Source organism: Platichthys flesus, chromosome 4 (genome assembly GCF_949316205.1).
Source record: "Platichthys flesus chromosome 4, fPlaFle2.1, whole genome shotgun sequence".
Taxonomy (NCBI): domain Eukaryota; kingdom Metazoa; phylum Chordata; class Actinopteri; order Pleuronectiformes; family Pleuronectidae; genus Platichthys; species Platichthys flesus.
This window is the reverse complement of record NC_084948.1, coordinates 22,514,858-22,538,394: the sequence shown is the minus strand read 5'-3', so window position 1 is coordinate 22,538,394 and position 23,537 is coordinate 22,514,858. Positions and strand designations below refer to the sequence as shown.

General features: G+C 46.1%; 1 protein-coding gene across 1 annotated transcript in view; it reads left to right on the top strand.

Moving 5' to 3' along the window:
* Nucleotides 1–23,537, top strand: part of LOC133951869 (roundabout homolog 2-like) — a 153,194-nt gene that overhangs the window by 104,734 nt on the left and 24,923 nt on the right. The window contains 13 exon segments of the mRNA XM_062386094.1: nt 3,303–3,439; nt 8,533–8,657; nt 10,320–10,491; nt 12,756–12,961; nt 13,874–13,955; nt 14,065–14,230; nt 14,330–14,429; nt 14,431–14,497; nt 15,685–15,806; nt 17,592–17,823; nt 20,617–20,741; nt 20,842–21,013; nt 22,053–22,241. Of these exon segments, the coding sequence (XP_062242078.1) occupies nt 3,303–3,439; nt 8,533–8,657; nt 10,320–10,491; nt 12,756–12,961; nt 13,874–13,955; nt 14,065–14,230; nt 14,330–14,429; nt 14,431–14,497; nt 15,685–15,806; nt 17,592–17,823; nt 20,617–20,741; nt 20,842–21,013; nt 22,053–22,241 (1,895 nt within the window).

The window sequence follows — 23,537 nt, the reverse complement described above, 5'->3', positions numbered from 1 at the left end:
GCCGGGTGAACTTGGCTCTTCTATCCTTTACACAGCCCTTCTACATGTGCAATTACATTCCTCCTCTAATAGAAAACAGAGCTCTGCTGCAATCCACTCGCAATAAAGAGCTACTGTTCCTTTTCCCTGTGTACTCGCGTGTGTGTGTGTGTGTGTGTGTGGCCACAACTACCTCTTATCCCTGAGTAGTTCCACTCATCTTGTCATCCAGGCTGTTTCCATATAGGAAGCTGATTACAGATTGATTGGGCTCGTGATTTCCCTCTAATATGTCATGGACCGGCAGGAGGTTCTGTTTTTGAGAGACTGATAGAGACAGGACCAGGAACAATAAGCATGTTGTTCAGTGGGTGCTTACGCAGGTTCTCCACACTGCAGAGGGTTGGCCATGCAGTTGTTGGATGATGGCTGTTGATCATAAAGTAAGAGATCAAAATTCAGTTGTAAGGCATGGATGGGTCTTTGCATGTCAGTTCCATGTCATTGATTTGATGGGTTCAACACTTTGTTTCCAAACTGAAATATCTCAAGAACTATTTAATGGATTGCAACGGTTAAAATGAAAATATTTGTGGTCCTGAGAGGATGAACTCTAGTGACTGCACGATCCTCTGATCTCTACTTATGGTCCACTCTTAGGTTGGCAAGTAGTTTTTCTGCTGTTTTCTGCATTCCCACAAATGTTGGTGCACACAGTCTACTGTACAGCAATAATGAATTTCCATAAACTTGCTTAACGTCTGGTCATAAATCTTAGTTTTTACTTTTGATCTCCATTCTCTTAAAGTCTTGGCTCTATGCAAAACTAAGGATATTCTTATCAGCCTTGCCTGCATTTGCTAATCAGCTAAGTTAACGTGCTCACGTGCTAAACTAACACAGTAAACATGTCAGACCTAACACAACATTAAGATCAGCATGTTATCATGGAGTTCAATGCTGTACAGCCTCAGAGAGCTGCTTGTTTTTACAGTATTTTAAGGGGAAGGCTGCTGTAGCTCCTCTGTGTGCAGCTTCTGTATCTGCAGCTGCTGATTTGAAAGAATTCAAACCTACGTCAGGTCTGAAGCAGCCAGAGTCTCAAAGGAACCATTTTACCTTCCTTCTAGGATCAGTTGGGAAGAGAAGGTTAATTGAGAGCACGGGGAACTGTTTACCTGTTCGCTTGTTCTCATAATAGTTTGTTAGGGAGTCATGATGTTTTCCCTGAGCCCTGACTTGTTGCTGTCACTCTGTTGCTCCTCTCTCTCTCTACCTGCAAGTCAGGACTTCATGTTGTCTACCCGTCTTATAGCTGGAAGGCACAGAATGTGAAGAAGCTCTTTCTATTAGCTTGTTTGTTTTTCATCTGAGAGCAGACTTGTCCCGAAAGGTGTTGCCTCATTCCTCCGGATGCCGCTCACACAGAATCAACAGTAAATGCTTTATTCCTGTTCCCTGCCATTACCTGAACTGTACATCCCCTCTTTCTAGAACAAAGCATTCAGTCATGACTCAGTCAAATAATCATTATGGCTCTTTAAGTACCTGTGTGGAGAGGTGGAACTGGCAGTCAGAGTTGAGGAATGTGCCTCAATAAAAGCTGCCTTTGAATGGTTGCTCAGGAAATGTCATAACAGGAGAGGGAAAAAAATAAGACACGGACAGACAGGACAGATTAGTTTTGCAGCTGCCAGTGGCAAGCAGCCATCAATACACCTGATGGGCGACCAGAGGGGTCTCTCTCCGCTCGGGGGGAGGGGGGGGAATGGACCGGAGCGAGCTGTTACTCTTAAGTCGCTTCAGAAAGTATTGCTTTTGTAGTTTATTGCCACATCTAACTATCCAATGTATTATCCCGAGTAAACCTTTTTTTTATATATATTATCTTCAAAACACCAACTGTAATAAATGTCTAAATCTTTTCATCTATCCCTATCTCACCCCGATATATCTGTGTGAGCGAACCTGGTGCAGTTTCTTTTCTTTCCTGTAGCGCACCGTTGTCATCCAGAAGCTATTAGAAAGCTCTTAAAAGAGTCATGCTGGAGCGCGGGGGGGAATAATTCTTCATTATGATCAACATGGACTGTGTAGTTTGTTCCAGAGCCGCTTGGCGACTGCACTTTCAATCTCTGAGCGGTTACCTCTGCGTTGGGCACACATCACTGCTCTTTTATGTGTTTTTTAACAGTTGTTATACTACAAGTTTGGGGTTTTGAGGCTCAGAGGCCGACACTATAATAAAAAATGGAAAAAAAAGATATTTAAAAAACCTTGTTTGAATTGTGACTTGTGGGATTATAAGTGGTAGTATGAAAAAGACACAGTGGGCAGGCTGCCGTGCTTACTCTGCAGAAAAGAGGAAAAGCAACACATGCACTAATCTTTCTACATATTCTATAATCAAATAGAAATTTGCAGGATGGCTTTAAAGGGTCATCGTGGTGTCAGGCTCGAACGGAGTGGCCCTTTATCTCTTCATCTCAACTCTGCTCTCAGTGTCTGAGAGTGACAGACTGTGGACAGCAGAAGGCTGTCAGGCTGAGGGACCACCATCACACAGCCCCCACCGCCCCCACCACCACCACACTACTTACTCACTGCCAGGCCGGCCCCCCCTTCAATTACAGAACAAACAAGACCACAGCTTCAAACCCAGACCAGCATCATCACCCCCCCCCCCCCCCCCCTGTCAACTGCCATACAATTTATATAGGTCCAGGGGTCCAACCACGTGTAAACACACAGAACACAAACAGGAGGAAACTGCAGTCGAATGGAAATCAGGACCAACTTTGCCTCGGTGTAGTTGTTGTATTGATTCAGTCCCTAAAAATAATAACCAGGTGTTGCTGTGTATAGATTCATTGCCAATGTACATTCAGGAAAACGGCACAGTTATATACCTCCTATATACACACACACACACACACACACACACACACACACACACAAACCTCTGAATATGGCTTGAAAATATAAACACACACACACACAGACAGAGTGAACCATTTCATGAATATTGAACAAGTTTAGTGCGTTCCATCTGAATGCACAGCTCCTCGTACTGTGTGTCATTGTTGAATAATTGATCCTCCTCCCTGCAGTCTCCATTTGTCATAATGAACAGTTGTACTTGTGTGCACCTCTCCAAGGAGAGACACACTTTTCACGGCCAGACAGTCCAGCCGTCGTGGTTGAAGTCTAAGATCACATCTCTGGGTTAATGTTTTATCTGAATTTTGAAGTTGTTGTTTTTTTGACATGCAATGCAGAAAGGGCAACTTGAATTTCATGCTGCAACATTTTTTTGTCTACAGGTATGAGATCAAGTACGACAAGGAGGACTATGTGCTGAGAGTGAAGAAGGCTTCCGTCAACGACGAGGGCATGTTCACCTGCCTGGCAGAGAACCGCGTGGGAAAGCTGGAGGCCTCGGCCACTCTCACAGTCAGAGGTATTGTGTTCTGTTATTTTTTCACATTAGCCAGCGCAGCAGCAGCACTTAGAGAAGCCGTGGCCCGCAGTGGTTACCAATACAAGAAGCTGGATTGACAGTTTGCTCCGTAGGGTCCACCCCTACACAAATGGAACTCCAGAATGCTGACTCCCACAGCCGAGAGAGAGATGTAGACAGTCTATGAATCTGTTTAATTATTTACGTTTCCAAGTGCGGTGTCGACACACTCCGCGACCCTCCCCCCCTTTCGAGGTGGTCTGCTGGCCACGCCACCCTTCATGCTGCAACCACCAAGTCAGCAAAGCCATTTCACAGATTACTGGTGCACACCGCCAGCCTCACACCTGGGGTTTGCAAGGTTAATAAAAACATTCTAACCATAATTTCCCCTCTTTTCACCAGTCTTCCTCCCATTAAATCCAAGTGTTTAAGGTCCCAGTGGAGCGCTTTGTAGCGACACAGGGGGCCACTGGGAGGTAGAACAAAGTCTGGGTTCATTTTTACCCTTTTTTGAGGCATCTTTGTGTTTTACTTGACAGTGGAGATGTAAACAGTAACACAGAGAATAAACCACCTACATCAGGTCTTCTGGATACAGTATGGGAGTCTCAGAAGCCCTGAATACATCCCACATGTTGTCTTTAAGCTTTTTCTCTTCCTTGCCTCCTCCTCCTCTCTTTTTTCTACCCTGTACATCAGCACCAGCGACAAACACATCTTCGCATTTCAATTGCAAATACACTCCACTCGTAGAATTATAGATTTCATTAATGCAAGCAGAGAAGATCCAGTAGCACATTTGTCTCTAAAAAGCAAAGCGACTGCCCCACAGGGATTTCTATGCAATTGAACATAGTCGACCTGTAGTGGGCGCTCATTCCACAACCCCCTTAATAACTATGGGTCGTGAGAAACAGAAGCTTTGACCTAAACAACAGCAGAAAACTGTCCAGTGGACAAAAGCTACTGAATCCTCTCTGTCATGTTTCCCTTTGCCAGAAATGTGTTGACCCCAACACAACATGTCATTCGTTCTGACTTTGATTTCTTTTTTTTTTGTGTCTTATTTTACGTTGTTTGTTCTGTCCCTCTTCTGTCATTCTGTGTGTCTGTGTGTGTGTCTGTTTGTTTCTGTGTGTGTTTGTGTCCTATTTTGTTCCTTTTGTGTATCCACTCCTCCATTGTTGTGTCTCCAGCTCGCCCTGTCGGTAAGTACCCATCCTTCTGATTTGACCCCATCCCGCATGCCCTCATACACGTTACTGCACCCGACTGCTTGACAATCAATCACCATTGCTTAACATCACTGTGTTGGATTAGAGCTGGTGTTACAATACATAGTCTAGCCCTAAAAGTAGTGTTTGCAAATTGTGTTCCTTATTTTTAAAGTCTAGTTCTAAGTGGTAGTTCTACCTAGTATACTAACACACGAAAACACGACTTTAATATGATGCACATATTAAAAGGAGATTTTATAACATCAGGTAAGATGTCGTTCGGTGTGTGAATCCCACAATATAAACGGCAGCCACAAAATAATCTTCTTTGCCATGTGCATTCAGGTTTTTTATATTTGAAGCTGCGATGGTGATATTTTGTGTGTTTATCTGTGTGTGTGTGTGTGTGTGTGTGTCTCTGGAGGCACCTACTCTGCTGAAAACAGAAGGGGTTTTGAGTGGGCTGCTGTCATGAACCTTTGCAGGTGTGCGATTGAGATCAAAATGAAGGCCGTGTTCGGAGACGCGTGGTCCGACCCATGAGTATCACAGGTCTGACTCCTGAGTTATCACCACTGAGGGGTGTTGGTGGTGTTGACGGGTGTCGCAGCTGTTGTGCTGTCTCAAGATGCTCTAGTTAGGACTTTCCACTTGATCTCAACCGGCAGCTGACGTTACCTCTGCAGGTCTCAGTCACAACTTTCTACAGCGCAGATTTATCAAATCTAACGACTCAAAGGTTCAGTTACTAGAGCCGCTCTGAACTGAAGGCTCTTTAGATTCTACACCACGTCCTTTACGATGAGTGAGTGGGCTGGCAGCGCGATAGTCCCAGACATTGTCATCTCATATGGTCCAGAACGTGTTTAACTCGCAAGTCTTGAGGCCATCTGTGGATTGTTGGAACACAAAGCAGAGATCTGTTTGTTTTGGACGGGCTTCTATCCTTTTGAGCCCCGCAACACCGAGCGCAGAATCTCATTTGATTTCCCCATAGATGAGGGAAAAGGTCAAGGCAGACCCGAATCTGATACACTTAAGAAATAAAATTGTCAGAAGAAGTGAGTGGAAATAGGCGCGTGTAGAGAAAGGTGGGTTTTTTCGACTGCTGAAATCTGGAAACAAAAGAAATAGAAGGAACAAGCCGCACACGGCAGGACAAAGGGGTTTGAGGGAACGACTGACAGAAGTGTCCGTCAAGACAGACTTGGCTGGCAGAGAGACCCAGACACTGCCTTACTGGCAGGACTTCGGTTGCCAAAACAGCAGTGGCTGTTATACGATTGTCAAACTTTCAGCTTGGAAGAAGACGGAGGAAATTACACAGTTCCCCTGCCTGTGGGGAGAGACAGTAATTGCTGTCGACTCCTGAATAAAATATGATTGAACGTGGGATTTTTAAAGGAGGAGGTGGAATTGCCTCTGAGTGGGTTGCACTGAATGGATGTCATTCTCGCTGACCATTTGTTCTCTTCACCCTGACTGCTGTTTTTATGCCGAGATCTAGCCCGAACCAGGCGGATGTGACTTGTCATGAATTAAATATGGGCGCCTGATGATGTGTTTCCTTAGGAGGGGACAGGAAGAGGCCGCTCTCATGTCATTAAGGGCCTGTGAATCAAAACAGGGCCAGTGTGAGTTAGCCCTGAGCCAAGCTGTGAAACTGTCACACACTGACTTCCTCTTGATTTGTCTGCGTTTTTGATCTATGCTTCTCTGTGGGCCTTCGCCTCTTAAAGCATTCCCCCGTCAGGATTTAATTATTTTTTAAAGTTAATTCAAAAGGTAGAAAGGGAGATTGAAAGTAGCGCCGCTGGTATAGAACGAGCTCAAGATGAAACTCAGGCCACCAGGAAAAACTAAGCAAAAAACGTACGGTTAACAGAGTCCAGCACATTATGAAACATCTTCATTTAATTCATATCTCAGTGAGGAAAGACCCTCCATAACTTCCATGAATGATAATATTTATTTCTATTTGATTTGGTGAGATCTAAGTGAAGAACACTTAAGACTTTGTGTTTTGACACCCAGCTGTAGACAATCATCCATACAAGCAAAACCCAATTATAAACCTCAAAAACATCCACATACGCAACCCTGTGTCATAAATTCAGAGGTAAGGAAGGGAGGACATACTAATGAGGAGTGCGTGAGAAAGGATGGTCCTGGCCCGCATGGTGACAGGTTCCACTCTGTAAGGTGTTAGACCTTATTTTTAGTCAGGAGTCAGGAGTGTGTGTATATGTGGGATAGAACAGAAGAGAGGGGAGGGAACCGAGTCCCTGCCAGAGCGTGATTTAGGGGCTCTGTATCAGGCCCGGCATTGTGAGAGCCACAAGATATCCAAGCTGCACAAGGCCAAACGGAAAGGCAGTAAATCTGTAGCCATCTGTACCGTTCCCAACTGTGTGTATCTTTGACAAATACACATCCCCCAAAAAGGAATTACACGGAGGCACCAGCCAAATGGGAAGAGCCTGGCCTTACTGGAACCAGCTGGCTTGTCAGGGAAAGGACTTACAGAGAAATCGAAAGAAACAAAGAGTGCAAGATGTCGCTTTGCAACAATTCAGATTTCTCCCAATTTTACAACAATCTCTAGAATTAATTTTATGTCTTTCTGTAGAAAATGGTTTTAAACAACCCATCGTCTGCACAGGTTACGGCTGGAGCTTTTTAATTAGTTGACTCTCATCATCTCTGCAGGAACCATGTTTCCTCCTTTATGTGATTGATGTCTTATCTTGGCAAACACTTGTCAACAGAGAGCCCCCCCCCCCCCCCCCCCCCCCCCCCCCTTAGTGACAAGTAGAATAAACAAGTAGAGGTCTTGGGTCAGGCAGTAGATTACCTCAGGTCAAAGTTCAGACATGGTCAGAGTTCTAATTTTAAAGCTGCAGTAATTGTGATAAAATCCTATAGTTGCACGTCTGATGAGCATTTGGCTGTGTACAGTAGCTGTTATTGAGAATATGAAGAATGTTATATTTCATTTCTCTGCTGTGCTGGATTCTTCATCGTCTTTGCACAACAACACTAAATCTCTGGGCTTCAGTGCGTTTCTGAAAGTAGCTTCACTCTCAGCGATGTGTCAGGGAGGGAGGAGAGACGACGCTGCACACCACCAAACGAGCTGCTATCTTATCTCCACGCTCTTCACTCTCTATTAGTGAGCTGCGTCTGTCGGTCAGAGAAGTCTCACTCCGTCTGTGACTGAGAGTGTGTGACAACTGCTCCGGCTCCTGATGGAGTCGTAAACACTGACCGAGAAAAAGCTTCACACTCAGTTTTTTTTGAACAGTTTGAAACCTCTTCTCTCTTCGATGGAGAGTTCCTGTCTCACCCCCCCCCCCCTTCTGATACAACTGTGATCAGCCACCTCGGATCGTGACTTTTATATGAGATCTTGCATATGAACAGTCACGATTGGCCCTGTATGTCTTTGACCTGTCTGTAGATGTGTCCGGGGCATGGCTGTGCCTTTGTGTTGTCTCCGATCTAAACGCCATCGTGACCGAGGAGCTTCCACATGTGAATGCCGATGTGGCCGCCATTCATTCAGCCTCTGTCTCACCTGGATGAATGGCCATCCTGGTTACCATGGGAAGGATAGTGATTGGTGTCTCTCCCCCCCCCCCCCTACCCACCTGTCTGTCCAGAGCCATTAGAGGGCAAACAGACAGATACAAAGCTGCATGGAAGCTCTGTACAGCACTCCCATTTTGATTTGACCATATGGTATATTGCTTGTTTTGGTGCCTGTAATCCCCCCCCAAGCCCTGATAATCTCCAGCCCTGATCCGGATGTTTGACCTCCCCCCTGCATATCGCCGCTCTGCTAACGCTGCTGCTTGTGCCCTTTGACCCCAGCTGCACCCCAGTTTGTCATCCGGCCCAGGGACCAAATCGTGGCTCAGGGCCGCACTGCCAGCTTCCCGTGTGAAACCAAAGGAAACCCTCAGCCTGCAGTCTTCTGGCAGAAGGAGGGAAGTCAGGTAAGAGGAAACAAACAGTGTGTGTAACACAAATGACAAAAATGTGGAGACGTCATCTCTCAGGGTCGGCAGCTTTTATTATTTCCTGAGCATTACGTCTTATTGCTCAGGACTTCTGACTCTCCTGACCTGAAGACACCTACACACACACCTACACACACACACACATACAGTATAGGCAGCACTTCAAACTACACTATCTGTCATCAGTATCTGTGCTACAGACGCACCTTTGTTCTCAGGAGCAGACAAACGACGAAGTGCTAATCGGTTTCCCGTGACCCTGCACTGATAAGAAGGATCCTATCCCTCAGTCAAGCAGATAACCCCATTCAAATACCTGGGTGTCCTCGCAGCACTCCACCACAGCGCCAATTAGGAGCCTGTTGAGGCTTGTAGATGAGCCAGAGATATGATTCAGCTCTGGCTAAGGTTCAAACACACATAAACACACACACACAGGGGCCAACAATTACAGCAAAGTAGCAAAGAGGAGTGAGACACACACGGTTACGTGTTCTCACAAACGTTTAGTGGGATACTCTACCCGCTGTACGCCTCACCAGCGTGTGACCCTAACGTGTGACTCGCTGCTGAGTCATGTTGTGAACGGATTCGTACCCGGCTCGTGTCTCACGTTGTCATTAAAGAGGAGGCTTTGGAAATGAACGCTACACAAACACTTTGGAACAAGCAGTTGCACGTTTGTCTCCCCACTTGTGTCGGTGTCAGCTGAGGTATTCTCTGCCTCCGTCACATGGACGTATATAATGTACAAAGGCGTTTGTGGAGAGAACAAATTAAAGCTAATTAAGTAAAGTAATTAAATGACAGAACAGCCTTTTTTCTCACTCTTGAGGATAATGGACTGTATATCTCCTGCGCTTGAGATGCGTTGTGCGTAATTAAAAAAAACATCAACATAATTTGTTGCATTAGAGCGATTAGTGGGGAAATGGAATACAGCTAATGTATTTGCTGGGTAACATTTGGGAGTGATTATGAGTAAAAAGGGAAAACTAAAAGAAAGAGCTCGAATAAGGTGACAGAAAAAAAGACAATGAAAAGTAGAGGTGATGTTTTCCTCTGAGCCTCAATTTACCCTCAAATATGTGAGATTCATTATCAATTCTTCTTTGAGCGAGGTTGAAGGCAGTTGGACGTGCTCTACATAATGCATGAAAACAACACAAAATTGAAATAAGGAGAATATAAAACCTTATTTAGAATATTGAAAAAGTTAAATATTTAGCTGGGTTTATGTGTCCTCAGGATAAACTGTACAATATTCAGCGTAAGTTCAACGTGTGTGGGGTGAGTGTGAGTTAACCGCTGTGGACTGGAAGCAAAAACTGAAAGAAGTCATGATGAGGAAATAGGAGCTTTCATAACACAGTGGAGCCTCTGGCTTGGCCCGAGAATAATTATGAAACCAAATCATCAAACTGTGGACAGGTTGTGGAGTTTGTGAGCTTGGTTAACCAAGCGAGAGATTCAGTTGCTCAGATTATAGCTCTAAGAGTCTGATGTGTGTGTGTGTGTGTGTGTGTGTGTGTGTTTGTGTGTGTGTGCGGGCGCAGAGAGTGTGAGTGTGTTGTCTTTTTTCCAGGTTGTACTGGCTCCATGTTCTCACTAATTGGCTGTTTGTTCGTCTTCCTGCAGAATTTGCTCTTTCCAAACCAACCCCAGCAGCCGAGCAGTCGCTTCTCTGTGTCGCCCAGCGGAGACCTCACCATCACGTCTGTGCAGCGGACAGATGCTGGTTACTATATCTGCCAGGCCCTGACCGTTGCAGGCAGCATCCTCGCCAAGGCTCAACTGGAGGTCACAGATGGTGAGGGGGGGAAAAAACGATGTATAACTTCTTCAGCGCCAGCACACTACAGCACATTAGCCCATGATTTAACACCACTGCACCGTGGTGACGCTGGTGCCTGATGTGGATATAAACACAGATGTAAATCCTCTCTGCACTTTTGATTCTCTTCCACATGCATTTCAACATTTATCCTTCATCAAATAGATTATTTTAACTGACGTAAGGTTTTAGTTTGAAGGTTTTCAGTAGGTACAAAGAAGTACTAATATTTTTTTAGATATTAAATTCAGCTGTGGTTATAGAAACTCGGGTGTGCCCATGACTTTTAGTCGCTGGGTTTTTGCTCTAAGGTATTTTTATTTTAAATTTTTTTTTTACCTGACTCAATTTAATTAAAAATGTCTTTCATTTCCTTTCGGCAAGGGACTAAAGCATTGCCCTTGAGTTCCCTCAGGTTGAATGATGAGAGCTTGGATGAGTGGGCGAGCAGCAAGTATGTGTGTGAGGGAATCAGCCACAGAAAGAGACAAGGAGAAAGAGGAGGCATGCGATTGTGTTGCTGACTGACAACAGTTTTCTGTGGAATGAATGATGTTGTCCTGCGAGCTGTGGGAGTTGTGATGGCGAGATCTCCTGAAGTACTCGCTCACAGAAAGATTAAAAACACCAACAGGATTACAACAAAATTGGTGTGTCGTTCAAATTCAACATCACATTTCACACATGTTCACTAGCTACACAACCGACGGCTAACCCCTTTTATTTGTATTTACTGTGGTTTTTTTTGATTCCAAATGATTTTCTTCACGAGGGCAGAGTAGCAAAAGCCGTGTTAGCAAAGACAGGTGCTCGGCAGGTCGAAGAGTGAAACAGGGAGAGGAGGAAAGAGTACGTCAGGGCCAGGGTGAGGTCACGGCCGCACCTGCTGCAGTCTCTATGTGATTTACTACCCCGAGCCCTGACAACAGTCTGTGGAGTTCAAGGAGATCTGTAATGAGAAATTCCAGATCCGGGGAGCGAAGGCTTCAGTCGAGCCTCGCCTCCTCCCCCTGTCACTCCTGCCCCCCCCCCCCCCCCCCCCCCCCACACTCATGCATCAGACACATCGAGGTCCGAGCACTGGCATCTGTCAAAATTAGCTTCCTGTCTTCCCTTGATAAGGAAAAGCACCAACATCATCACTTAAACACGGATGCACCTCATGAAGTAAACTACGGAGTCATGAAACTAAAGACTTTAGTTTCACATCATTGTATTTTCCCCTAATATACTGATAAATTGAAAATAATAATCTGGTTTCTTCCTGCTCAGTTTTTCTCTTTCTGCCGCTGCCGACCCAAAGCAAGAGGCCGATCGTACCACAGCATTAATGCATCATCGGAAATCACTTCCTTTTGTCAGATGTGGCTGCGAGAGAGAGAAAATAGGAGGTGGAGCTGAGGGTGTAGTAATGTGTTGAAAGGTTACGAAGGTAGACTCGGTAATTAGCCCCCGCAGGTCTGACATCATTAATCCATACCTTCTAATTAATGTGGCTTCCGGGATGCCAGGGGGACTCCACATTATTCAACTCTAAATATATAAACTGCCGGTGTGCCCCGGTGCCAAATCTCTGCGTGATCACCTCTGACTTCGCCACTCTTTCCCCGACAGACCCCACCGGCTTTTTGTGTAACAAATGAAATTTCTCATGAAATGGAATTCATCACAGCATTAGCGTTCACCCGACTAGTACTGAGCGAGAGGCGAAATATAGACGGTCCCTGCTCTCGGATTATTTGATGTGAGGATTGAACTGGTGCTTATATGAATATCACAAGAGTTGTTTTTAGTAACACGTAGTTGAAATTGACCTTTTATTGTTCCCCACGCTGCACATAATGAAGTGTTTATCTGAACCACACTGAGTCAATGGGCAAGAGTCTCACCGCCAAACTGCACCACAGAGTCTAGAGACGTGTATAAAAATAAGGCAGTAACTGGAAACTGCTAAGCATCCCACCGCCACATCAATGGACCGAGAAAAACGCTGCCTCGGCTTTCCTTTCCCTATTTCCTGGAAATACAGGATATGGTCATTGTTCTGTGGTGCACTTACAAGACCTGCAGAGAAAATAGTCCACTTTACGACAGATAACCACATCCACCCCGGTGCGTTTCATGAGCGGTGCTGTCACTCAGTTTGTCCTGTAGGCAGACGCCTTCATGTGAACACGTCATTCGACTTCACAGAGACAACAAGCGCGTGCTCACATTTTGTGTCTTTGTTTTTTCCGCAGTGCTCACAGACAGACCGCCGCCCATTATTCGCCAAGGCCCGTCCAATCAGACGCTCGCGGTGGACAACGTGGCCCTTTTGAAGTGCCAGGCATCGGGAGACCCCATCCCCTCCATCAGCTGGCTGAAGGACGGGGTCAGTCTGCTGGGGAAGGACCCGCGCATGTCCCTGCAGGAGCTGGGCAGCCTGCAGATCAAAAACATCAAGGTAGAGGACTCCATCGTTCTCCTGGTTCTTGTTTTCTCTTCGATGCAGACGTCAACTACCACTCTGTTTTCCCTTAGTGGTCAATAGCGTGTATGCATCTTAATTTAAGATGTTTGTGTGATGAATTGGCAGCATTGATTTTCTTCTTAATTGTTTGACAGAGTCACTTAAAGGCAGGACAGCCACAAAAGGGCCCAGCTGGGCAGGGGGGGGGGGGGGGGGGGGGGGGGGGGGTGGGGACTCCAGCTGTAGCATAGAAACATAAATGCACTTAGAGATATACACAGACGGGTGTATACGCGTACACACTTGGACAAGATTCGATTTAAAAGGCTCCCATCTTCTTTTCCGCACTCTGAGGCCTCGGTGGAATATCTATTACGCTTGATAAAGCTGCCGACCACTGACATGTTATTTAATAAAATGGAAGCAAGGCACAGGGACAAAAACCCAACCGACAACCAAAGTTCCCTAAGAGGGATGGAGAGTCAGGCCAGCTGTCATCGGTCCAGGGGGTTCCAGCCGCCCACCCTAAATTAATTAGCCTGGCTTTGTTGTGGTCGGCAGGACAGCGAAGAAACAAGGAGGGGGGGGTGGAAAAGTGATGCAAGGGTGGTGAGTGGAAAATGGAATTCATTAGGAAATTAGTGTCAGCACTTTGAGGCACTCACATATGACACACAATTTGGCCGGCACAAGGCGAGCCCGTGAAGTCGCCCCATCACTTTAAGCGTTTCTGCGGAAGATCACGTAGATGCAGTCATCGATCCTGCTCTCAGAGTGTGTGAGAGGAAATTGTCCTTTCACTGCAAAGTGTCATTAGATGAATCATTACGTTTTGATGTGTGTCTGTGTGTGTGTTTGTATATGTTGGTTTTATTCATATATGTATACGTGTATTCTGTCCATCAGCTCTCCGACTCTGGGATTTACACGTGTGTGGCCACCAGCTCCAGCGGTGAAACATCATGGAGTGCTTTCCTGGAAGTCAAAGGTACGAGACGGCTTCATGATTCCATGTATTTAAAGACAGACCAAATAGATATACTTTTTTTTAAGGGAAAGGTGGTTATTTATCTGTCTCCTCCTCTCCGTTCACTCAGAATCCGTTGGAGCGATTGTCATGAAGAACCATGATGAGAATGAGCTTCCAGGTCCACCATCTAAACCTCAGGTCACCGACGTCACCAAGAACAGTGTGTCCTTGTCCTGGCAGCCTGGACTGACTGGGGCTTCTCCCGTCTCCTCCTATGTCATTGAAGCATTCAGGTTTGCTCACTTTAATTAGTAAACGCACTACAATGTACCACCTGAATGCCTTTTGAAGATAGTGTGGAATAACCCCCCTCTTCTTCTGTTTGATTGCAGTCAATCGGTGAGCAACAGCTGGCAAACGGTAGCAGATCACATCAAAACCACCCAGTTCACGGTCAAAGGTCTCCGTCCCAACACCATCTACCTGTTCATGTGTTCGAGCGGTCAACAGCCAGGGCCTCAGTGACCCGAGCCCCATGTCGGATCCTGTCAGAACACAAGGTAGCTTACACTGGCATGAATGTGGAAAGTAGAAGTGATGAACTGTGTGGATTGTCGTGTTTATGGAACACGTGTAGAGTTGTTTCGGGACCTGTAATAATCACTTTGACTGTTGGTATGTGCGTCTCTTCTTCCTGAGTGTAATTTGTGTTTCCCCTGATGGGTAAGGTCGTTGTGCACCTCTTCAAAGTGTGATACTTATCAGCCCCTCTCAGCCATTTGCTCTGAACAGCCTCCACTGAATCACCGGGCAATTTTGCAGAGGTCAAATTCTCCATCGGAGGCCAGCTCATTAAGGATACACTTTAGCAATTATGTAAAATAACCATGTCTACTTCTGCAAGGGCCTAACTGAGTTATTGCTATTCCTGCTATGTTAATGATCATAACAGGGAAATATGACTGCCCGCAAACCCGAAGACGATTTGATTACAGCACCGGACACACCACAGTCTCCAGATTACTCTGATATGATAAGTCCCCCTGCAGAAGATATAATATAATAAAAAAAAGCAACCCGTGGCCAAGCTCTGTCAAATACAAGCCGAGGGAGTGTTAGGAAAAAAAAGGAAAGTGGAGTCAGTGTGAATTGCTGAATATCTCCCTCATGCTGCGGTGAAGGTTTTGAGTTGATATATAGACGTGTTTATTGGCGATGGCGTGCATTGATGACAAATTGATTTTTCACTTCTTTCTAACCGTGTTTGGCCTGTCTCACCCGGTTAGCGGAGCCTGTGATTCATGACAGTGTTGGGTTGTTTCAATGGAGCTTTTTTTGAAATATAATTTTTGCTTTCCTTCAATAAATAACTCAAAATGTGGTTTCCTTCAGTCGCACTCAGTATCTCATGCGCTGGAGTATTTTATTGCTTGTAGCAGGAAACAAATGCATGTGTGAAATGGGAAATGAGCTGGAAAATAGTGTTTCATTTTCCATTTTCCATCCAAAATGTCTCGAGTCTCGATTTCAGAGTTTGTTCATTGACGTAGATGTTTACAGAGAAGTCAAACATCTGAGAAACGTCATCGACCCTGGTCCGTTTCCTTTTTCTCCAAACCAGACAAATTCCTTAATACAAAATGTAATGAGGTTATTTTAATGCAGATGAGGTTGCTCCTTTTCAAATGAGGAACTGAGTGAACCATTTATTTTATTTTGTGTGCGTTTCTGTCTCGCTCTCTCACAGACATAAGTCCTCCAGCTCAGGGGGTCGACCACAGGCACGTGCAGAAAGAACTTGGCGAAGTCATCGTGCGGCTGCACAACCCGGCCGTTCTGAGTCCCACAGCCATTCAGGTCACATGGACGGTAAGTTGTCATTTTGTGAATGTAACTCTATTCAACTGATGCTACACCAAGAACATCCTTCCTCTGTTCAAGCTTGAGTCTTCCCACTGGAAGAACTTACAATAGATACATGAAATCATTCGCTTTCTCTGGGTTTCTTCTCTCTGCCCTACTTTACATCTTTTTTATATATTTCAAAACTGAGTCATAAAGTTATGGTAGTTGATGTTAACACTCTTTAAAACCAAGAATCTTCTCCTTGAGGCAACATTCAAATCAGGTGGTTCCCCCGAAGCTTTGAAATATTGTAATTGGCGACTTAAAAGTAAACTGAACATCAAATGGTTGAACATAGTTCCTTTGAACCCCGGGGAACATTAAAAGAAATGTCAGAGACATCTGGTTGTTCATCAATCTTCCATGTGTCTTCATCGGATTCCCTCTTACATCAAAGACTTTGCACAGATAAACTTTGCTTGCGATTGTAATTCAACTGTATTTTGTGAATGTGTTTTTTTACCGCACCTTTAAGCGACGCATTAATCTTCTTTTAAAAAACAATACAAACACACATCTGTTGTTCCACCATACACGTACACATACACACAAGAATCAGCAATGTCTCAACATTTGACAGGTTTATTAAATGTGAAAAATGAACAGCTACAGCCTCGTCTAATTTTTTGTATTTAATTGTATGGAAATGAGGACAAAAAGGCTATTTGTATTCCTCAAAGCTCAGACATTCATACAAACTACGTGCTGGTTTGTTCTGATAAATCACTCAGATGCAGGTATTTACAGAACACAGCCCTCACTTAGTGCCATGGGGTGCCGGATTCCATTTCCCAATGAGCCACATTAGCACTTTTCCTGGAGACATGTTTATTGACCCCTATAATAAGTCTCCCCCCTGGACATGGTGACAAATTTAATGCTGAAGCATTTCTTTATGATTGTAATGTACAATCAACACGAAACATGGCTACATAATCAATCAGGGGCCCTTTCAGCAGACAGAGGGGCCACTCTCAGAGAGCTTTTATATTCCCAAATCATTCCATTAATAAACGTCCCGCACTAAGCAGGGAATCCATTCTGCTGATTTACTCGGGCTACACTGGCGGAAAAAAAACAGCTGCTTAATATCCCACTTGAAAGCCCTGCTCACTTTTTCTACTGTTAACAAGCCATTACAATGAGTTGTGCACCCACTCCTCTTCTGCATAAATTCAGATTTTCATGTCTAGCTAAATGGCCCAAGTTTCAAGGGAGGGGTCCTCTGTGGATTGCAGGGGGGCAATCACACTTCCAGTCCCTCCATCTTCTCTATGGGACAGATCTTTTGTTATCACCTCTGCTGCGTATTCCCCTCATGTCCCCGGGGTGTCTGTATTTGCTGCTGCATGACATTCGCATACTCACAGCCCTTATTAGATGTGGTGAAGCCTGATTTCCAGTGTCACCAGTTAGTGTTTATATTACACGTGAGACATGAATATGTCCTTTTAGGCGGAATTACCGAAAGTCTTTGTAATGGAGGAGGGAACCCTTTCTTGGGTTAGGAGGTGTGTGTACGAGGTAGTTGCAGGGTGTTAATTGAGCTAAATGTGTCATAGCTGGTGATAAAAGGCCCATTAAACCAGTAACAGCCTCTTAAGAGTCATGAATGTGATCCAGTGAGCAAAGTATCCTATTCTTTAGTGTAGTGGCAGTCCCAGGTGATGTCGACCAATCTCCTCCAATCAGATCTTTTCTTTTTGCAATGGAATACCGACCCTAATGTTAGACCGTTCACTCTCTCAGGTGGATCGTCAGTCCCAGTTTATCCAGGGCTACAGAGTTCTGTACAGGCAAACATCAGGACTGCCCTCGCCAGGACCCTGGCAGACCCAGGACGTGAAGGTCCCGTCCGAGCGCAGCGTCATCCTCTCCGCTCTCAAAAAAGGAATCGTGTACGAGATCAAGGTTCGGCCTTACTTCAACGAGTTTCAAGGCATGGACAGTGAGTCCAGGACGGCCCGGACGACTGAAGAAGGTACGAAGAGAGAGAACTCGCTGAGCAGTCAAACTGTGGTGTGTCTGCACAAGTATACGGTGGGGGGGTAATGACCCAACAGGTTGCTTTAATGTGTCTCATGACATCCCATTGGATTCTGAGAACTGAGGGTAGATGGTGTATGTGAGGATGCCTGTGTGTGGATGTCCCTGCTTGTCTGTCTGACCTTCCTGCTGTGCTGTTTTTTGTAATGATTGGTGGTGTTAGTGCCAACCTTCCTCTAATCCATCACCCAGCCGCCACGGGCTGAGCTGTGATTGGACACAACACACACTTCCTCTCGCGAAGATGATCTGTCGCCCCAAAGCTTGATTCATACACACTCTGACAAGGCCACAGAGCAGTGTGGGCACAAAAAAAAACGCTCACACAGACACTGGTCAGTATTTGAATGAATTATCTATGTCCAAGCGGAATTGCAGCCATTGGCATTGCACCATTACCTTTCCTCAACCTTCAAGTCTAATGAAATTAAATCTGGGATTTGATCTGAGGTAAAGACACACTGTCCCTCTACAGCACAAACACAGCCCCCCCCCCCCCCCCCTCTTGCCACAACGTATCCAGGCCTGCGTGTTCAAGAGACAGTTCACATCCTGTCGGGGTGACAGACCCATTTATTTTCCTCTTCTCAAAGGGACCCTATCTCCTGTGGCCAGCCAGTGTAGCCGCTACTGTAGTGGAACTGCCATCACATTACAACCGTCCCCAGCACACACGCCCACACTAAGACATGTATACAGTAAACCCATACATACCGACCCCCCCCCCCCCCTCTCCCCGAGGCCTCCGGAACCTGCTTGTCACAGCTATTACCGATGCTGATAACACTCTGCGCTCGTGCTCTATCTGCATCCCAGTCCCCCAGAGAGCTCGGCCACTTTCTATTCCTGTCACAGGCGCGCTGCTGCACCCGGTCAGCGGAGATAGCTGATACAGCGTCGGCAGCGAGGCTTTCGGCTCCTCGGAGACCTTGGGACTACTGAGAAGGACAGTTAGACGGATAAGAGGAGAAGTCTAGTTCACAGAGTGATTAAAACTTGTTCGATACCTAACGCAATTAGCGAATCCCCAGAACGGGTCCAGGCTCAAATGCAGTGTCCGTCCAAATCGTGTCTCTCGTTCTTTTTCACCCAATGACTCACTTCCCCTGTGGACAGTCCTGTTGTGACTGATGCTTTGGATGAACTCTGGCTTCCCTCGGATTCCGACTTAATGATGGTATAAGAATTTACCATCGAGTCCCATCAAATATGCAAGATGAGGCTTATTTAGGTGAAAGAAAAATCACGTTTGTCACATATTGTAATTTCTAGTGGACGTAATAATGGAAGGCCCACGTCTTTCCTCCCACACTACCCACTAGTTTACATTAGCTGTTGGCTTCTCTGTCTAGTTATGGTATGAAGTTATTCCTTCCTTCATGCAGATTAGCACTGTGTGTGCATGAGAGACAGGGGGTCACATTCCTGCCCGCCATACATCACACCACTAATGGCTCTATTAGCACAGCCTCTGAGGACACTAATGAAAAATGTGTATTGTTTAGCACAAATATGCATGATAATCAGCTGCTAAATCATTCATAACATTAACTTTGAACGACATTGTCTCCGATGGCTGCCACGCACCATTCCACCACTTTGTCACCTGGATGTAATTCAGCGGCGGAGAGCCCTGAGCACGACGGCTGATCAGACGCTCCCTCGGTAGATTGTTTCTAATCTGGCCAAGGTGCTGGGTTCATCATTGGACCCATTCGTCTTCCGCGGTGCCAGGGCTCTCCGGCTCTCTGGGGGACCGGGTGGCCAATCGCACTGAGGGATGAGCACAGATTTACCGGGTGACACGTGCCATTTTGGACGGAGGCGAGGTGAGGGAGAGGCAGCTCGGGAGTAATTGACCTGTCAGTATTCTGCCGTGGCGCCGCTCCCCTGCCAGCCACTGCGGAAATGAGAAAACATTATTTTTAAAACGTTATTTCCAGTCGGGCCAACTGTTATTTATTTTGTCCTCCGTCACCCCGTGTGGGGTCAGAAGATTGTCGCCATCAGAATAACAACAGAGTGAGGTTTATGAAAGCTCGGACTTGTCTTGTTTCTACACACTCTCCGTTTGTCTGTGGATAGAACTGATTCGTTTAGATGAGCCCCGCGGTGAAGCGTCCGTCTTAGCCTCACCTACTGGCTTTAGTTTCCTCTGGCTGATCGATGGAACCCGTCAATATGTTTACTGAGACCATGTTTCCTTCCCCCTAAAATGTTTCTTTTCCATATTTCCCTCTTGTCTGCGCTTCATCCCATAAGCCCGTTGACCTCCGTGCTACCATGGCTCGGTTAATACTGGAGTCTTAGCTTTTCTGAGAGCTCCTGCCTCACTGTGCCAGGATGTCATTCCACAAATCAATACCAGTATTCTTTGTGCAGCTCCACCACCCCCGAGCAGAGGGCGAGATATATTAAATCATAGTGAAACGTTAAGGATCGGCTGCAGCCATGTCAGACCTGCCCTGGTCCTCATGCAAATCGCTCTTTTAATGAGACGTCTTGACAGCCTTCAGGCACCTGTGCCATCCCCAAAGAATAACATTCCTTGGAAAAGTGTGTGTGCGCTTGTGCGTGTGTCTGATTGTACGCATGTGCATATTTCTGAGCTCTTAACATATTCAGATGTAAAATACAACTGTTGCATCCCAATTAAATACGCCGCTGCCTGAACTGTAAAATAGTACATCTGACGGTTGACCTGGTTATCTTGTGTTTCCACTTTCAGCTCCCAGTGCGCCTCCTCAGCAGGTAACAGTCCTGACTGTGGGAAACCAGAACAGCACTTCCATTAGCATCTCCTGGGACCCCCCTCCATCAGACCACCAGAACGGCCTCGTGCAAGAGTACAAGGTTTGTCCCCGTGGCAAGTCAGCGTGGACATTTTCATTTCAATCACACTGAGCCAAATGGAATCAACTGCAAATCTGTTTTCTCCCCCCCTCCGCTGTAGATCTGGTGTTTGGGCAACGAGACACGTTTCCATGTAAATAAGACGGTGGACGCAGCCATTCGCTCCGTGGTGGTGGGGGGGCTGCAGGTGGGAGTGGTGTACCGAGTGGAAGTGGCTGCCAGCACCAGCGCGGGGGTTGGAGTCAAGAGCGAACCTCAGTCTATCATCATCGGTAAGACTGATTGTCATAAAGCATTCCTTATTTTTTATCAGTTTTTTCCAAATGGCACATGAAACAACACTGTATTCCAGTGGTGACAGGAGGAGTTCAACCGAAGAGAAGCCGGTCTTAATGTTTTCATCTAACTCCAGGAATTACCAAATTGATATTATTCTTATTATACCACTACTTTGAGATGTGGCGTGACCACGTGTGATTTATGTGGAGCCGGGGCAGATTGAGCCTGATTTGACCCATAACTGATGGCTTGGCCTGCAGCATGTTCTTATTTCCCCAGTGTCACTCACAAAATCCATCTCCCAGAGCACAGCCCCAATGTCTGCAGTTAGAATATGTTGTGTGTTTGCCAGTCTGTGGATGTGCGATTGGTTAGTGTTCATGTGGGTCACACAGTAATACGATAAAGAGCTTTTGTGCATCTTTACACGCGTGCACATTTAATATTTTCGGGGGGGGGGGGGGGGGGTTGTTACGAGTGTGTTTTTGTTCCTGTTATGAGGGAACATTTGTTCGTTCTCAAAGACATAGTGTCAAGCAGACAAGTCAGGGGGAGCTAGCGATTGGAGATCAATACAGACCAGGATCCTCTCTTCTCATTTCACATGGTGTGTTTTACGGGCAATAGGGTGAATTAGGGCCTGAGCTAAGCAAACAACCTGCTCATCTGGGGGTTTGTTATAAGCTTTTAGGCTTTGTTCTTTTTCAGTCTGCACATTATATTTCACTGCACATCCTGTAGATCCTGTCCTGCTCCCTTTGTCAATATCTCTTGCTGAAATTCATCAGACCTTTCTCCTTTGAGCTTAATCTAGCCCTAACCCTGCCTCGATGCATCTGTAGGTGTTATTTTCAACGGAGTGAAAAGGTGCAACACTCTCAGGGCCTTTCGGCATCATACGGGCAGCTGTCTTAACTTTCACCTTGGAGCAGCAGCTCATGCGCAGCAGCGTTGTTATTTCCTGTTTCCCTCCAGTAGCTATCCGCCCCAGCATCACATTAACACCTCCTGTTTCCCCCCCCGTGCCCTCAGGTAAGGAGTTTCGGGACGTGATTATACATGGAAACCGGAACAACAGCATCACGGAGCAGATCACTGATGTGGTGAAGCAGCCTGCCTTTATCGCGGGGATCGGCGGGGCCTGCTGGGTCATCCTCATGGGCTTCAGCATCTGGCTCTACTGGAGGAGGAAGAAGAGGAAGGGCCTCAGCAACTACGCAGGTCAGACTGATCATGGTCACCTATGCAAATTGCCGCCGACATTCTGCTCCCCTGCCTCGGCAAACAACGGGAAATTGGTCCACAGCTCAACAAATAATTATGTTTTTCTCTATCAAAGCATGAATATTTTACCACCACATTAACATCTCGCAGTCTTAATCAGCGCAGATATAATGGAATGATGAAGAAGCTGCTAGCGGTGAGGTTGAGGCGGCAGTGGTGTGTGAAAGCTCAACAGGGAGACATATGTCAGCGTGAATCATATCCACAGGGCTACACTTTTTGACAAATCCACCCACGGTGCTGGTTAATAGCCCAGGGTGGTGGAGCTGAGTGGGCAGACTGGACTCTCTGCTGGTCACTGACGCTGGAGGTCGTCCAGCTCTCTCCTCCCACACGCTGACCCCCCCCCCCCCCCCCCCCAAGTCAATACTAGCAACCACCAGGTCCACATGAGCAGCCAAGGGTTCAAGATTTAATTAGAGAGCAGAAAAGTGGGAATGAACTGACGCATTTATGTTGTGTGTGTAAATCTCTGTGCAGCATCATATTCTAACATTAGTTCTCATTAACCAGCAGAAGCACACTTCTATGTCTCTATTTTTGTTACTAACAATGAATGAGTATGTCCAGAGTTTCCTTGGTTAATTTGGTTTTCATTTCTGTTTGTTACCTGTGTGTTTTCTTTGGTTTGTGCCACCGTCTCCACACCTCTTTAGCCTCTGAGCTGGCTGCTTCCCTGCCTGACGCTCTGCACACGGGGAGACAATGTGGTCTTCCACTGTCTGACTAACCCCCCCCCCCCCCCCCCCGGGCCCCTCGACTTGGCCCCGGCCCCGGTGTGCAGACAACCCCTAAAGCTCTGCTTATCTCTGCAGGCTTTTAACACACAACTTCTCTGTCTTCTTGTTTTGCAGTTCAGTCCTTCACCTTCACCCCTGCAGGTACTGTTCATTTGTCCCGTCTCCTCACCTCTCCACAACGCAGATCCATTCCCCCCCCCCCCCATATGTGCTTGGATTGTCAGACTGATGGTCATGAACAAATCCAACCGATATACTAATGAAGGAATTTTAAACCCGGCAGAGAAACAAATTTAAAACGTCAAATGAATCTGAATTTGTTATTGGCCATGACCAAACCTCAACTCTTATCCCCGCCCAACCTTTTCCGCCCGGTTTACATATTGTGTTGTATTTGTGTGTATGTTTGCTTTTGTATGAAGTGTCATCCTGTCTAGTGCATCTTCCTTTTCTTTCCCTCTAGAATCATCAAATCATTGTGTCTCTAACAGAT